The following is a 16,358-nucleotide window of genomic DNA, read 5'->3' as shown; positions in this document are numbered from 1 at the left end:
GGGGGCTCAGGTAAGTATTAGAGAGGCTCCTGCACACAGGTGGTTTTTTACCTTCATGCATTGCATGCATGAAGGTAAATAAAAAACCTTGTACATTTACAAACACTTTAAGCGAGAAGGAAGACACAGTGTTGGTTCAACAAGGCAATCATTAACCCTGCAGCATCTAACAAAAACTTGAAATATCAGTTTTGTCTGGACTAACCCTTTGAAGCGTACTTGTTATATAAATGTAACAGCGGTGGCCATTTTGTGGGCTGGGCTAATATATCAAAGGGATCCACTAACTAGCTTACAAAGAAATAATAACACCACAGCAGGCCGAGGCATGTTGGACATAAGCCATTAACAACACAACTGTCCACTAGTACAGACAAAGACACACGACAAGAATACTTAATGTATATTAGCAATTGTTTTTTTCAAGGTCAGTATTTTGCATACTACTTGATAGAGATCTTAAAGTGGACCAGGAGGTAAAAGATTTGCTATGTTATAGGTGTAGCACCCTCCTAGGTAGGTGCTAGGAAAAAGCATGTATTGCTCTTGCTGCTTATCATGGGAGTTTAATCTATTAGTTTGCCTGTCATGTGTTTCCAGGAGTGATTCACTGGGTCTGAGGGAGTGTCCCTGCTGCATCCAATGAGGGAGCTTGTTGGACAGTGAAGGAAACCTAGCCAGTGACATCATGTTTTATGGCAGTCCCAGTGGGAGGACATTCTCACAAATGCATCCTGGGATTGACCATAAATACTGAGGGGACATGTGACAGGGCGTCTTTGGGCAGGCAGCCAGGTCTCAGGAGGAGGTAGACGGCTGTCATTCCTCCTGCAGGTGTGAGGAAGGTGGTTCAGGCAGTCGGCCTAGTGAACCAGGTGTGGATCTGAGCTGCAGAGGATCCACAGTGCTGACAGTGGAGTTGCTGGGGGAGTCTCTCGGGAAAAACAGTGTCCGTGAGTAGCAGGAGATTTGCCAAAGGAGATTTGCCAAAGGGTCTGCCTAGGAAAGGAGGCTACTCCAATGAAGTCAGGGAATCAAGGAGCTAGCTCACACAGGGAGTGTTACAGTAAAGGGGGTGCTGTGTAGAGAACCCTGAAGAACAGAAACAAAGGGGGTGCCAGGAAGGGACCTAAAGATTGTTCTGCAGTACAGTACAGTTTATTTCAGACAGTTCATTTACTACTACTTTGCTGCTAATGGCATGGTAAAGCAGCGGCCTAGCCGCACTCAGCAATATTCAGTCATCCCAGCCTATTGTGCATAGTATAGTTATACAAGTTGGGGTATCCCACTCATTCCCTTCTCCCATCCAAGTACCTCACTAAAACCTGCCAGTGTTCAAATAATTTTGATTATTAACCCATTTCTATTACCTCAGTACTACACAATGTAGATCTAATGAATAATATACACCATCACATTTTATTCATTGTGCCGCTATACTGTCTAGAGCCTGAAAGCTGGGATAAGGAAATATTTCTGAAATACAAAAAGCAAATATGCGGCCTCTCGGTGGGTGCGACTTGGCGGCGAGCAGCCGCATATTTGCGCTAATTAGGGCAAATACAGCTGTGTCGAGAGCGCGTGCCCTGCACGCTCCCGAAACAATTACCGGCGAATGACGGAAAGTTCACAATTGCTACTTGTGATAGGAAGCTTTCCGATCATGTGACCGCTGTGACAGCCAATCACAGCAGTCACACAATCATAAACCCCGCCCCACCTCCCAGCATCCTAAACCCCATAAAGGGCCAGGAGGCGCCAGCTCCAAGGGGTAATCTTGGTGTGCTTTGTGTATTTCTTACAGATCCATGAAGCAATCCGGTGTGCAGGAGCTTCGTGTAAAAGACGAGTCACTGCTTCTCTCTCCTTGCGCAGGGTTACTAGTCTTGTATCCTCCTCCTGTAGTTTTCTGCACACAGCCTGTAGTGGGTGGGGCCTGCTGGATTACTCACACAGCTCTGCTCTTTGCAGAGCATGGGCTATGTGCATGCCAGTGATGAGGTCACACTGCTCCTTTTACAAGGTAATGACTGGGCTGGCAAAGGTATTTGGTACAGAGAATGTGGATATATATTTTATTATAAATGATTATTATTTATAAATTGAGAAATACTGTATATTTATTTGAAAATGTTCATGCCCAGAGTTCAACTTTACAGCTTAAGTTAAGGTGTGGCAACTTTTTATGTAGTTACATTGGTCCAGCTTGTACCAAGGTACGTGTATTTATGTACCATACCTGTGGGAACCCCATGGAAGATAGAAATCACTGCAGTAGCTTCCAGATCCTGTGTCAAGCAGCTTCCCTACTGCCTACTAAACAGAGGAGTTTGCTCGCTCGGCACAGGCAATGTGTTCTCTGACTGGACAAGATGGACATCATATCTCCCCACACCTCACCACCTCCTCACCCAGCCAGAAAATGCTTTGCACCCAGAAAATGCTTTATACCATAATACTAAAAAAAAGTTGAATAATGGCTAAAGCTGAATAATGCCTTTGCTGTAGGTGTAGTACATTTACATACCTCCCAAAGCTTGACTGGAATATTCCTACATCGTTGCTAAGAACATTGCTAAGTGAGGCCTAGTTGTTACTGCTCACCCCCACCATTACAGCAGTGGACTTTTTCTCTCATTCAAACCCCCTCACCTGCTCTCTCCTCCCCAAAGTATTAGCTCTGAGCTCACTCCTGTGATGGAGAAATTGAGCAGTAAATAGTCCTCATTTAGCAATATCCTGGGAGTATTGCAGTCAGGCTTTGGAAGGTATTTAAATGGCCAGCACCTATAGCAAGGGGAATTTATTACTTAAAAGCGGTAGTATACTCCGCTTTTTAACTTTTACCTACAGGTAAGCCTATAATAAGGCTTACCTGTAGGTAAAATTAATATCTCCTAAACCTGCACGGTTTAGGAGATATTCGCCCTGCATGCAGCAGCTGACACCGCTTGTTTTTTTTTTTTAACATACAACCGCTTTAACTTTATTCAGAGCTGCACAGTTTGTTTTTATCTTCAGTCACCCTTTATCTGCATTAGGCAGTTTGTTGGTAAAGGTAAACTAACTTTGTATTACTTAATTATCATAAAAGTGCTCTAGTAAAGATATACAAACTGAAAACCTTCCCTAAAAAGTGTTTGCTGCATACAGCAAGTCGTTTGGTCAGGAGAAATCCCTGTGCAAACTGCAAGTGTGTGTGCGAGAGTGTAAGTGTGTACTGGTAAACAGAAAGTCTACTTATTTTTGGAATATGGATTCCCTCCTGGGCGGGGGTCAAGAAAGACTTCCTGATCATGGATCTGCATGGCATCAGTACTAGAGTCTGACAGCTCATTCAAAGTGCTGGAAGCACACAGAAACCTCAGCCGTTTATGGAGGAATAGGTTTGGCTTGTAAGCCCATCTGCTTTTTAAATGCAATAGGTTGCCAGCAAGAGGTTAACCTTATCTGTAGGCATGGGCACAGTCAATGAAAACAGAAGGGCTGGTTGGGAAAGAGGGTAACCCCTAGTGAAGTAGTTATATCTTAACACAGCCTCCTGCAGCAACTTCAAAATGTCTTACAGCTACCCAAAACTAAACTAACCTTGAGATAGCAACACAAGCCATCACCTTTCAGGTTCCCTTCCTTGTCTTTGTACAGTTTTACTTTAAAGTCCTCTGTATGCAGATCCCGCATAATGATACCACACTTTGACATGGTTTCGATAAATTCGTCATATGTCATATCCAAAGGAAGCCCTGCCAAGATAACATAAAAAGAATGATACATTTATGCCCAAAAAAAAGTGATAAATGGAAAACTTCTTTAAATGTAATTTGCACTAACCTGAAACATATACGTTTGTGTTTCTTTCATCATCCACGTTGAACCAGCCTGTTAAAACACCACAAAGAAACTTAGCTATTCAGCAAAAAAAAAAAAAAATCACTCAAGAAATCAAATATTTTTTTAAATATTTAAATGTAGCTTTTATGAGAGCACCAAGCATAGGTCCCTGACCAGGAATGCACATGTGCATAACCAAAAAAGATCATTGCCACAGCAAGGATAAAAACCCTACCCGGAGCATGCACCTTTAAAGTCATCGGAGATCCTGTATTTCTATACTGACCGTTCTCTCTTAAGAGCTCCAGTCCAAACCTAAAATTATTAAAGTAGAAGTTCATCTAAACCTACTCGCAGCCACATTCTAAAACAAAAATATCTAGCACTAAAAAGATGGGGGGGGGGGGGGAGAAATCGCTATACTTACCTGTTCTGCAGCCGCTCCGGTCCCACGCTGAGCTGTCAGCGGCAGCTTTAGAGTTTGGAAGCGTGCAGGAGAGGCAGCCAACAATGGAAGCCCCACAGTAACTCCCCATAGTGTTGTCACTTCCCAAGCATTTCCCAGCCATTGTCTGTTCTCTCTTGCACACAGCATCTATCACTGGAGAGTATGCTAAAGACAACAACATCATCAGCAGTAACCAGCACGGGTTTACAAATGGGCGTTCTTGTCAAACCAATCTCTTAGCATTCTACGAGGAGGTGAGCTGTGAGCTAGATAGGGGCAGACCAGTGGATGTGGTGTACTTGGATTTCGCTAAGGCGTTTGATACAGTTCCCCACAAGCGCTTAGTTTATAAAAATAAGGTCTGCAGGTATCGACAGCAGGGTTTGTTCTTGGATACGGAACTGGCTAAAAGGACGTGCCCAAAGGGTGGTAATAAACAGCGCATACTCAGACTGGTCTGAGGTAGTAAGCGGGGTGCCCCAGGGCTCAGTCCTGGGACCAACCTTGTTCAATTTATTCATAAACAGCATTGAGGACGGGATCAGTAGTTCGTTATCAGTTTTTGCAGATGACACAAAATTGGCCAGGGCAATAACTGCACAGCATGAAGCAGATATCCTACAGAATGACCTGGACAAAATTACGGAGTGGGCAACGACATGGCAAATGAGGTTTAACGTGGAGAAGTGTAAGGTTCTGCACTTGGGGACTAAAAACATAAAAACACAATACACGTTAGGAGGGGAACCCTTGGGGGAATCAAAAATGGAGAAAGATCTGGAAGTCTTGGTTGATGATAGATTAGGCAACAGCATGCAATGTCAAGCGGCAGCTTCCAAAGCCAACAGAATATTAGCATGCATAAAGAAAGGGATGTATTCCAGAGATAAGACTATAATCCTTCCACTTTATAAAACTCTGGTCCGACCGCATCTGGAGTATTCTGTCCAGTTCTGGTCGCCAGTCCTCAGGAGGGATGTGTTGGAGCAGGAGAAAGTCCAGAGAAGGGCAACTAAACTGATTAGGGGGTTGGAGGACCTTAACTATGAAGAGCGGCTGCAATCGCTTGATTTATTTTCCCTGGAGAAGAGACGTCTGAGAGGGGACATGATAGCAATTTATAAATATCTTAATGGGGATCTCAGCTTAGAAAAAAAGCTGTTCATTCGAAGGAATTGCATGAGGACTCGAGGACATACAATGCGATTAGAGGAGAAGCGTTTTAACCTCAGGCAACGAGGAGGGTTCTTTACTGTTAGGGCTACAAGATTGTGGAATTGTCTACCACAAGAGGTGGTTTCTGCGGGTAGTACGGTGACTTTCAAAAGACTCTTAGACTTACGTCTCAAGGATCAGGAGATTAAGGGCTATGTTAGATGATTACAGAGTCACACACACCTACACAGGATGGACTATTGTCTTTATTCAACCTCACCTACTATGTAACTATGTGAAGGGGGGCTGGGGACTGCAATGTGAAGGAGGGGTACTATAAAGGGGACGAGAACAGGAATGTGAAGGGTGGGTGATATGAAAGGGGCTTAGAAATGCAATTTTAAGTAGGGGGTGATATAAAGGGGGGCCGTAGACAAAACTGTGAAGGGGTGAGGACTGTAATGTGAAGGGGGGATGATGTGCAGGGGGACTGAGAACACTGATGTAATAAAAAGCATTGTGATGGGAAGGATCATAGACTAGGTTCACATTATTGATTAACGCGTGTAGGCGGCCCATTTATTTCAGTGGGCTGCCTTGTAAGCAGAAATGTAGAAAAATAAGTCCCTGACCCTTTTTTTTTTTTCTTTCTTTCTTTTTAATTGCCCCGTACCAAACTGCATGGTACTGTGGCACCATGTGATGTGGCACTCGTAAAGACCCGCCATGTTTGCGCATTGTGCAGAGGTGCCATTGAGAGCCAAACATATAATTCGGACCTCGGTTGGAAGAAAATTTTACCTACTGGACCTTCATAAATTTTAATTCATTACCCCTGGTATAGGGTATAGCAGGGCACAGTCTAGGGCACACTTTTACACAGGGTCTCGAAAGATGTTAGATGGCGATCGCATTTTGAGAAACCCGAACCTGGAACGTTTTAGTTACAAAAAAGTTATAAAAAAAATAAAAAAGCCAAATATAGTTGTCATTTTATTGAGTTAATTTTCTGTTCTTACTCTACTTTTCTTCTTTTTCTACTTTTACTGTACTTTATAATATAGTTATACTGTAATGTTTTATTGTTACTGTTTTTCATTGTTAACCATATTTTGCTTTTCAGATACCACCAGTCTACTATACTGTTATTATAATGTAATGTTTTATTGTTACTGTGTTTTATGGTTAACCCTTGTTTGCTTTGCAGGTACGCCCATGAGCTGCCGCACTGATTTGTTTATTCTGACAGCAACAGCGTTTTCTCTCAGCATATATGTAAATCAATCATGGCAGCGCTGTAGGAGGTGATTTCACCACCGCAGTTAACCACTTAAGCCCCAGCCCTATTTCGGACACTTTTTGTTTACAAGTTAAAACCAGTATTTTTTCCTAGAAAACTACTTAGAACCCCCAAACATTATATATTTTTTTAGCAATGACTCTGGAGAATAAAATGTCGGTCATTGCAATATTTTTTGTCACGCGGTATTTGCGCAGGGGTCTTTAAAACGCCATTTTTTTGGAAAAAATCACATTTCACTGCATTTAAAAAATACTAAACAGTAAAGTTAGCCAATTTTTTTTGTATATTAGGAAAGATGATGTCACGCCGAGTAAATAGATACCCAACATGTTACGGTTTAAAATTGTGCCCCTTCGTGGGATGGCGACAAACTACGGTCAATAAAGATCTCAATAGGCAACAGTTACCAGTTTAGAGGCAGAGTGTAGCCCTTTTTTTTAATTATTGCTCATGCTCTGGCGATCGCGGCAATACCTCACATGTGTGGTTTGAACAGCGATTTCATTCGCGGCTCGACTTCCGTATACGTTTTTTTTGGGCGCGAGCTAACGGTGACGGCTACATTTATTTTTTCCTATTTTATTTATTTTTTTAATTTTATTACAGGTTTTTAAAAAAATAAATAAATAAAATCTGATCACTTTTATTGCTGTCACAAGCAAACATCCCTTGTGACACCAATATGCAGTGACAGGTACTCTTTATGGAGGGATCGAGGGTCTAAAAGACCCTAGACCCCTCCACTACACTTCCATGTATGCAAAACGCCGAAAACTGCGTTTTTGCATACAGCCGTTTTTTAAATTTGCCGCCTTTTGCAGCACACTAACCCGGAAGTGACGTCATGGACGCCGCTTCCGGGTTACGTCATCAGAGACCCGATCAAAGCCGTTTCCGGCTTAGATCGGGACTCCCATCCAGCCGGCGGACGCGCCGGCTGGGTGCTCGGGGCTCCCGATGGGACGGGAGCCCCGAGCAAAGTCACGGAAGGCGGCGGGAGGGGGGGGGGGGGGGGGGGGACGTCCCCTCCCGCTCACCCGGGTAACGATCGAGCATCGGTCGTCACTGACGGAAAGCCGACCGTCTAGCTAGAGGCATCATCCCGGTATACTACCGCAAAGTTTGCCGACTTAGATCTACGTTACTTTGCAGTGAGTGGTTAAAAAAAAGAGCATATATATATATATATATATATATACATACACACACACACACACACATTATATATATATATATATATATATATATATATATATATATATATATATATATATATATATATATATATATATGGCGAAGCATAGGGGATGGGGTGGACACAGAGGGCGGATCTCTCCAATGCTCCGCCATACACAGTGCTGTGTGTGTTAAGCTGTATAAGCTTGGCACAAGCTTTGAGTACACTGATAGCTAAAAGGACAGTGTTAATTTTGGAAGCAAATTTCGATTTCGTTTTAGTCTTAGCATTTTGACTAAAATGCTATTTTAGTTTTAGTCGTATTTTAGTAATCTGAATTGTTTTAGTTTAAGTCATATTTTAGTCAACTAAAATCTCGTACATTTTAGTTAACTACAAATCAAATGGGTTTAGGTAAATCGTAATGCATTATTTAAACATTTCCCTAGAATTACCAAACTAATTATCGACTCCTGGAGTAAAAATCTAATCATGTGTTATTATTTATGGTATTAAGGTTTGAACATGCACTACAGACAGACACAGATTTAGAGGCGGTTCACATTAGCGCGACTTGTCCATTGACAGCTACAGAACCCGTTCTAATAGGAGCGACATAAGTCGCTCCGACTTAGAAAAAGGGTCCTGTACTATTTTGGGGCGACCTCGGAGCGACTTGCATAGACTTCCATTATGTGAAGTCCCTGCAAGTCGCTCCGAAGTCGTGGTGCATGGGAATGCACAAGTCGCCCCCGAAGTAGTAAGGAGTCGTGTCTCCTTAGTGTGAACCGGCTCTTAGCCATTGTGATATATAACGTCTTTATAAATAAAACCAAAGTTTCATAAACAAAAATATTTATTTTTGACAAACATAAGTGTAACTTTAAATGATCTGACTGTGAATGTCTAGATGCAGTTGGCCATCATCCCGAATTAGATACCAAGAAAAATCCCCCTAAGCCCCGGTTCACACTGATGCGAGTGCCGGGTTCGCATGTAATGTCGGAGCGCACTGCTCCTTCATTACATGCGATCAGCTGTGCGGTGCGAGTTTAGCCATACACTTTGTATGGCTAAATTCGCACCGCACCCGCAGCAAACTCGCACAGGACCCTTTTTTGCAGCCGCATCAGGATCGGATCGCACAGTGGTTCACACTTGTGCGATCCGATCCTGTGCGAACTGCAAGATCGCACTGCGATATGCGATCAAACTGGGGGTGTCGTTAAGATTACATTGACACCCCCAGCGTATCGCATATGGCAGTGTGAACTGCCGGGGGTGCGTGTGTGATGCGGGAACAGGCTGCGAATTCGCAGCCTTCCCGCATCGCATAAGTGTGAACCGGACCTAAGTTTGTGGGATTATAAGGGCGACCGGAGCATCTAAATAACAGTACAACATAGTATAAAAAAATATAGTTTTATTTTGAAAAAATATTAAAACAATGTAATTTCAGGACATATACATACAATAGACATTACATGGTTAAAATGGTCACGACAAGCAGAAATAGGTCAAAACGTAAGGTGACTACGTGAATACATGTATTCCGAAGAGACCCAATGCATTTCAAGCAAACTCTTCTTCAGTGGTCTGGTGGAATAGCTTGATTCATATCACAAAGGTCACTTTCTATTGACCAAGAGGCGTGAGAAAAAAAAAAACGTCACTAATCATGCATCAGAACATGAAGAGATACCGGGAAAGACGGGGAGCAAGAGAGTATAAATATATGTGTGCTTTTTCTTTGGTGTTGATGATAGTACCCCATATAGGTTGCGTTGGTTTGATCCCACAAGGATCCAAGAAGGAGGCCAGCACTGGGTCCCTGCTCTCTGTAGTAATGAATAGACCCACACTCGATGGAAAAATATAAACGCCCTTGTCCACTTGTACAGAAAATTTGTCCAAGTACTTAGGTAGAATAGAATATCAAAGATTCCCAAGTGGACGGCGCTCCGATCATGCGTGCTATTAAAATTGCAAAAAACACCAAAAACTGTAAACTCTATTGGCTGTAATGTCATTGCACATATTAACTGAATAGATTACCAACAATAAATATTAAAAATTTAAGAAAAGCCTTTTTTTTAATTTTATCCATTTCAGCACTTCAGTAGATGCCCCTTACTTATGCGGTAGTGCAATACAGGTTTAAACTTTAATGTGGTATTATTACAGGCTCTGGATAGAATGGTGTTGCCGATTTAGAAATGGCCAGCAGAGTAGTGTTAATTTTAATGCCAATTTAGTTTTAGTCATAGTCTTTTGACTAAAATGCCGTTTTAGTTGTATTTTAGTCATCTGAATTGTTTAGTTTTAGTGTCTACTAAAATCGTGTTAATTTAGTCTATAAAATTAACACAGCTAAAAAGATCTGCACTCATGGTGCCGTCAGCCTTTAAACAGGAGCCAACAATAGAAATATTATAATATATATATATATATATATTTTTTTTTTTTTTTTGCACTGTACACTTACCTGGGTCCGCTTTTCTTTTTTCTCCCTTCCCTTTTGGTTCTGTTGGTTCTGATTGAGGTTTAGATTCTTCTTTTGCTTTTTTATTATTTTTCACTTCCTTGGGAGCTGGAGCAGCTTGTGAAGGTTCGGAAGGAGTAGAACCATCTTTGTTCTCTTCTGAAAACCCATAGTTTGCGTGATACATTGCCAAGAAGTCTTCAGTTATCTATCAAAACAACAGAATACAATAAAGGGTTACCTTTTGGGGGTAAAAAAAATTTGCACACTACCAAAAACCCAAAGAGCGATCATTTTTATTTGACTCTTCCTCCCAAAAAAGGGATGTGCATCCTTTGCTTTTACAGGGTAAATTGGAAAAGGGAAAACATTTTTAAATGTTCTTCTTCCTGCTAAGGAAAGATGACGATGAACAATAAGACAGCACAATGCAATGATGTGAACAGTAACTATGTTTTTTTTTTCTACAAAGAAAAGGCGCAGGAACTCCCTCCTTTCTGTCACTTCTTGTCTCTACCTTCTACCCACCTTCGAGCACCATCCCATGGTTCCACCCCCTACCCACCTCCCAGTACCACCCTTTTAGAGAATACAGAACCAAGTATCATTGTGTGGGAATAAGTGATTTGTGCAGAATGTGTTAACAACAAGAAAAGCAGTAAGGTAGATCCCACCAGCAATAGATCCCGCCAGCAAACAAAGGATTTCCCAGCAGCCAGCCCAGCATAATAGACTCTCTAGTAGCCAGCAACAATAGAACCCTCCCTCAACAGTATGTCCCTTCCAGTAACAATTGCCTCCCCCCTTCAGCAACAGTGTTGCTGGGAAGAGGGGAGGGGCTTATGTTGCTGGGGAGTGTCAATTGTTGTTGGAAGAGATCTACTGTTGAGGGGGGTATCTCACAATAGAACCCCCCTCCCTCAACAGTAGATCCCTTTCAGCAACATAACCCTGCCCCTTCCCAGCAACAATAGATCCCCCACCAGCAACAGTAATAGACCTCCCCAGCAATAATAGACCACCATGCAAAACTAAATCTCCTCCAGGAACAATAGATCCAGTAGCCAGCATTAATGGACCTTCCGGGACACCCCAGAACCCCTTGCCATTACATACATTCAGCACTGCAGGTGCCGGAACTACATTCCCCCGCATTCCCACTGAAGAAAAAAATCCCCAACAGTAACCCATAACCAGAATCTACAATGCTAGCAGGCTGAAAACTAACTGGATCCTAAGGGTTACTGCCCTTACTGGAACTTTTCTTGAATGGTTAATAATACTAGAGTGAACTTACATCACAAAAAGGAAGGGTGGTAATTAATTCCAGTAGAAGGGATGTACAGAACATTACCAAGACTTAATATATTTGAACAGCAGTCTACAGTTCTCATCACACAATCAGACTGCGCAATAGATTACATTTAAAACTGAAATCTTAAATTGTATGCAAGTCAAAACTTTTTAGATTAGGTTTAGGTGGGGGTAGTGAAGGGTTAAGATCCTTGGTTATTCTATGTGCGTGTCCCATTGGGAGAAATCCCTACACAGATTTCTAGTAGAACCTAATGCCCTAAAACAGGGGTCATCTTTCCAAAACAAAGGGACAGTTTTATGTCCTTCAGACTTTAGCGGGGCTGAATTGTGGCCAGCGGGAGTGGAAATGTTCCTGGCATCAGTGGGCGTAAACATCACAGTTGGTATTAGGTATTATTGGGAGAAATGGTGGCCCATTGTTGATTGGCAGAACAGTGTCTTGCATCAGTGGGAGGGATGGTGCCCTACATGCCGAATAAAGGAAAATAGCCGCAGTTTGGAGACCACTGCACTAAAAGAACACACTTGTGATGCAGGTCACCACAACACAAGGCAACATGCTACCGTGTACTGTGGTGTGCCATGTTGAAGAAAAAAATAAAAAATGGTGCAGCTCCAATTTTCAATGATGGTCATGTGATTACAGCAGGCAGACCTCTCACTTAGCATACTTTCTGAGGAGTTCAATGCAATGGTTGGTCTCAGTATCTAAAAACAGAAGCATGAAAGCCCATTCACATTAGCGCGACTTGTCAGCTGACAAGTCGCGGTATGTCGCGGTCCTTTGAGTAGTACAGGACCCGCTCTAATAGGAGCGACACAAGTCGCTCTGACTTAGAAAAAGGGTCCTGTACTACTTTGGGGCGACCTCGGAGCGATTTGCATAGACTTCCATTATGTGAAGTCTCTGCAAGTCGCGCCGAAGTCGCGGTGCACGCGACTTCACAGGTCGCCCCCCGAAGTCGTGTCGCCTCAATGTGAATGGGCTCTTAATCTGCAGTGTAGTACACACCGTATATACTTGGCCTAAAAAGGATATTTTTACCTTACACGGAGCACCACATTAAGACTTTTTAACTTTACGCTTACAAAAATATATTTGACTTTGACAATTATCATTAAAGCTGGGTTTCTTTATTCCTCATATTGGAGAAAAGTAAAACATCCTCTCCAAAATAAAACTTTTGTAACCCTGGCTAAATCAGGAATAAGAGCAGGCCTGACCGAATATATAATTATGATCCGGCAAATGACTGAGGCACACAGCTGTCACAAAGACTGCAACCGTGATCCAACCTGACCTGTTCTGTATGACCAATCTGCAGCCAAGGAAATGTAATACAGGGGATAAGGCAAGCAGCTAGCCAGATCCAACTATTTCATTCCTGGAACTCCAGTGTAGAAAGGCATGAGCTAATCACTTTTGCCATTTTCCCATCATGAGAGGAAGCAAAATATGTTCATTCATGCCACCTGCCAACTTTGTCAATGCCCAGGCACTGTTTTGCAGAAATATAAAAGTCAATAAAAAAGTTAAAGATGATATTCTGCCTTTCTTAAAGTTGTTTGATCATAATGTGTTAAACGGGCATTTTGAAAGGTTTTTCTTGAATAAAGGCTGCAGTTAATCAGCTGCAACCACTGACAGTGGCAGGTGACTGTCAGGAAACAGTGTCCCAGTAGGAAAGGGGTGAGGATTCCTCCATCCACCTGGTTTGTGTGAATGGAGGAATCTGTCCATATACTTCTGTTTTTTTAGCACAGGGGATGTATATGCAGCTATTGGGGTGGGGAATCCCTCTGCCATCTGTGACACTATTCGTTTTTGTTCCATTCAAACAAACTGTCAGCTCCGGTCAGAACTGCTGTACTAACGATGAGATGTTAGTACAGCAGTCTCCCTCACTGATCTTTGGGGTTTGACAGGGGGATGCCATTGGCTGAGAGCACTGATCAGGAGTCAGTCAGTTGCTGGTTTCCCAGCATGCGTGTCCGACAGAAGCTTTGACTACTATGGGACAGGGTGTCATACACACATGGGCCAAATGTCGGCCATTTTTTTTTTTTTTTTTTTTAAACAGGACTTTAGTGACAACTTAAAGCGGGAATAATTTTTTTAATAAAAATACCCCCGGGACAGTCAGGGCTAGTACATTCCACAATGGCTAGCCTCTGATGTGTCCCAGGTTGCACTTACCTTTTAGAAGAAATACTTACCTTGAAAAAGTATTGTCCAGCGCTGCCATCTCAGGTGTGGGCAGCTTGAAGCCAGCGCGATCCTCTTCTGCGTCCTCTTCGGTCCCGCGATGCACTGCACCGGCCCCGCCGTCACTTCCGGTTCCGCAGCGTCATCCCTGCACAGCTTCTGGGCATGCCCAGAAGCTGTTTAGCAAGGTATGACGGCGCCTGCACCAGAACTGACGTCGGGGGCCAGTGCAGGCGCATTGATTCCTGGGAGCGATGACGTTCAGCTCCCAGGAATCATTGCAAAGCCAGGAAGTGACGAATCGCCGTGGCCGCCGAGGGGAGGAAGAGGAAGTTAGGTAAGTATATTTTCTTCTAAACCAGGTAAGTAAAAAAAAAAAAAAAATTCAATTATCCATTTGTTTTTCAGGTGACCCCGGGCATGAAGGTGGAGGTAAGTATCATTTTAGGGTGGAACTCCGCTTTAAGAGCTTTTGATTCTCTGATTTACAGTCCTGGTGACAATGGTTTTAGGACAAAAAGAGAGGGTGGATGTATCCTCAGTGGGGACAGTAATAAAAACCTGACAAGGGTGCTCATCCTTCTACAAAAACAACAAGGTTTTGGATTTAGGTACACTTTAACCACTTCAGAACCGAGCAATAGCCAAAAGATGGTTACAGCACAGTTCACCCGCGCCCCCCGTGTGATCACAGATCGTGATAAAGAGCCAATCACAGTGGACCTTTACCATGTCATCAGCCGTGTCCAATCACACACTTGCAGTTTACCAGCATTCTTTACCTTACACGCTGTCACAGGGTGAGGAAAGGAGAGGCGGTAACAGGCGAGTGTGACAGGGGACATGTACAGAGAGTCGATGGCACCTATGCATTACAGCCCAATAGATTTCTCTGAAGGCCGGAGACAATGGAAGGCAGCAGCACAGAAGTCTATGGTGTAGTCAGGATGTAAACAATCCCCGGAGGCTGCGTCCGTCATGCGTTTGTGGAGGTGGGCTCATTTAGGTGAGGGCAAAAAAGATAAATGCAATTAAAGCGCACTTATCCTTCAAAGCCAAACTTCAGAAAACGTAAATAATTTGCCCCCTTTCACCGCAGTCACATGATCAGGGCGATCTTCCCACCCCTGGGTGTAATAGCCCAGTTAAAGGGACAGTGGGGCTGGGTTGGAAGGGGTTAAAGCATAACTGAAGGGAAAACGTTGAGAAGCAGGTCAGCCTCAGTGCTATTGTCCTGGAAGGACCCCCACAGGGACTAAAGAAGAGTGCACATATAAAGATCTCACCTTAGGGAACCAGGCTTTCTTGTCATGGTCCCATTCATACTCAGTGCCATCACTGGGGTCTTTAAACGTATACGGATCCTGCCCGTCCTCCCGGTTCCCATACAGCTCCTGAAGCCGCAGCTGCTCGTAGAAGGCTTCATTGCTATCCATGTTCTTCTTATCACCTAAAGGAACACTCCAAGTCACAGAAGCCCAGCTTCACACCGCCCCTTCACCCGCACAGGGCACAGATGGACACTGCGCATGCGCAGCACGCAAATCCCCCCCTGTACGTAATCAGTCAGCGCGGACCTACTCGAGCCGTAGTGCGCATGTGCATTATTTCCCTACGTTTTCGAATGCTCACGCACACCCCTTGTGACCAAAAAAGACGTCTGAAAGATATAATACAGCTCGGCGGAGCGGCCATTTTGTTGTAGACTTAAAAGGTTTTCTGCTAACTTGTAGCGCGAAATAGAAGTTTGGAAATATCACTGAAGTGCAAGTAGACAGAACCGTCTGGGAAAGAGTTAATTAGAGGAATTAACTGCAAATTATTTTTTGCTGTTTGAAAAATAAAGCCTATGTTTCACATAGGCTTCTACATAGCTCCCAAATGTCCCTGATTTATAGGGACTGTCCCTGATTCAGAACAAAGTACCTCTGTCCCCTTTTCCCCCTAATTTGTCCCTCATTTTGGTCTAATATAGATGGGCTCGGGCGTATTTGGGATCCCTATATACATCAAAATAGTGCAGCGCTAGGGACATATAATTACTGAGTCACAGAAGGAACTTAAAAAGAACATTGGTGCAGTGCAATTAAAAACTAGACCAGAAGAGGTAAAGCATAAGTCCATTAAAATCTTGAATAATGGATCAGATGTGGAGAGATACCAGAAAGTCCAAATCAGGGAAGAAATCCCAAGATACGGTGAGCAGGAAGAAAAAAACACCCGTGCAGATGAATTATGCTGCTTACCACAAAAAATGGGCCCCCAACTTAATGGATAGGCCACTCAGGCATAAGTTAACAACCCTTTAGGACGGACTCTCTCCTCTACATTAGTAGAACGGGATCACCTCCATATACTCCTTGAATCTCCCAGTATGTCACACCCGGTCACAGATAGGTGGATGGCTCCAGTATAAGTAGCGGTATGCAGAGAAGG

At 43.3% G+C, this 16,358-nt stretch overlaps 1 protein-coding gene across 1 annotated transcript in view; it reads right to left on the bottom strand.

The window, feature by feature from the left end:
- HTATSF1 (HIV-1 Tat specific factor 1) overlaps positions 1 to 15,469 on the bottom strand; it is a 49,141-nt gene extending 33,672 nt beyond the window's left edge. The window contains exons 1-4 of the mRNA XM_082263558.1: positions 15,209 to 15,469; positions 10,403 to 10,607; positions 3,835 to 3,882; positions 3,592 to 3,746 (exon numbers count right to left, since the gene is read on the bottom strand). Of these exons, the coding sequence (XP_082119684.1) occupies positions 3,592 to 3,746; positions 3,835 to 3,882; positions 10,403 to 10,607; positions 15,209 to 15,358 (558 nt within the window). The 5' untranslated portion in view covers positions 15,359 to 15,469. The remainder of the gene's footprint in view (positions 1 to 3,591; positions 3,747 to 3,834; positions 3,883 to 10,402; positions 10,608 to 15,208) is intronic.
- Positions 15,470 to 16,358: the final 889 nt, after the last annotated feature.

Source organism: Pelophylax lessonae (genome assembly GCF_965119305.1).
Source record: "Pelophylax lessonae genome assembly, chromosome: 7".
NCBI classification, from domain to species: Eukaryota; Metazoa; Chordata; class Amphibia; order Anura; family Ranidae; genus Pelophylax; species Pelophylax lessonae.
The sequence above is the reverse complement of the archived record's forward strand: the minus strand, read 5'-3'. Positions and strand labels throughout refer to the sequence as shown.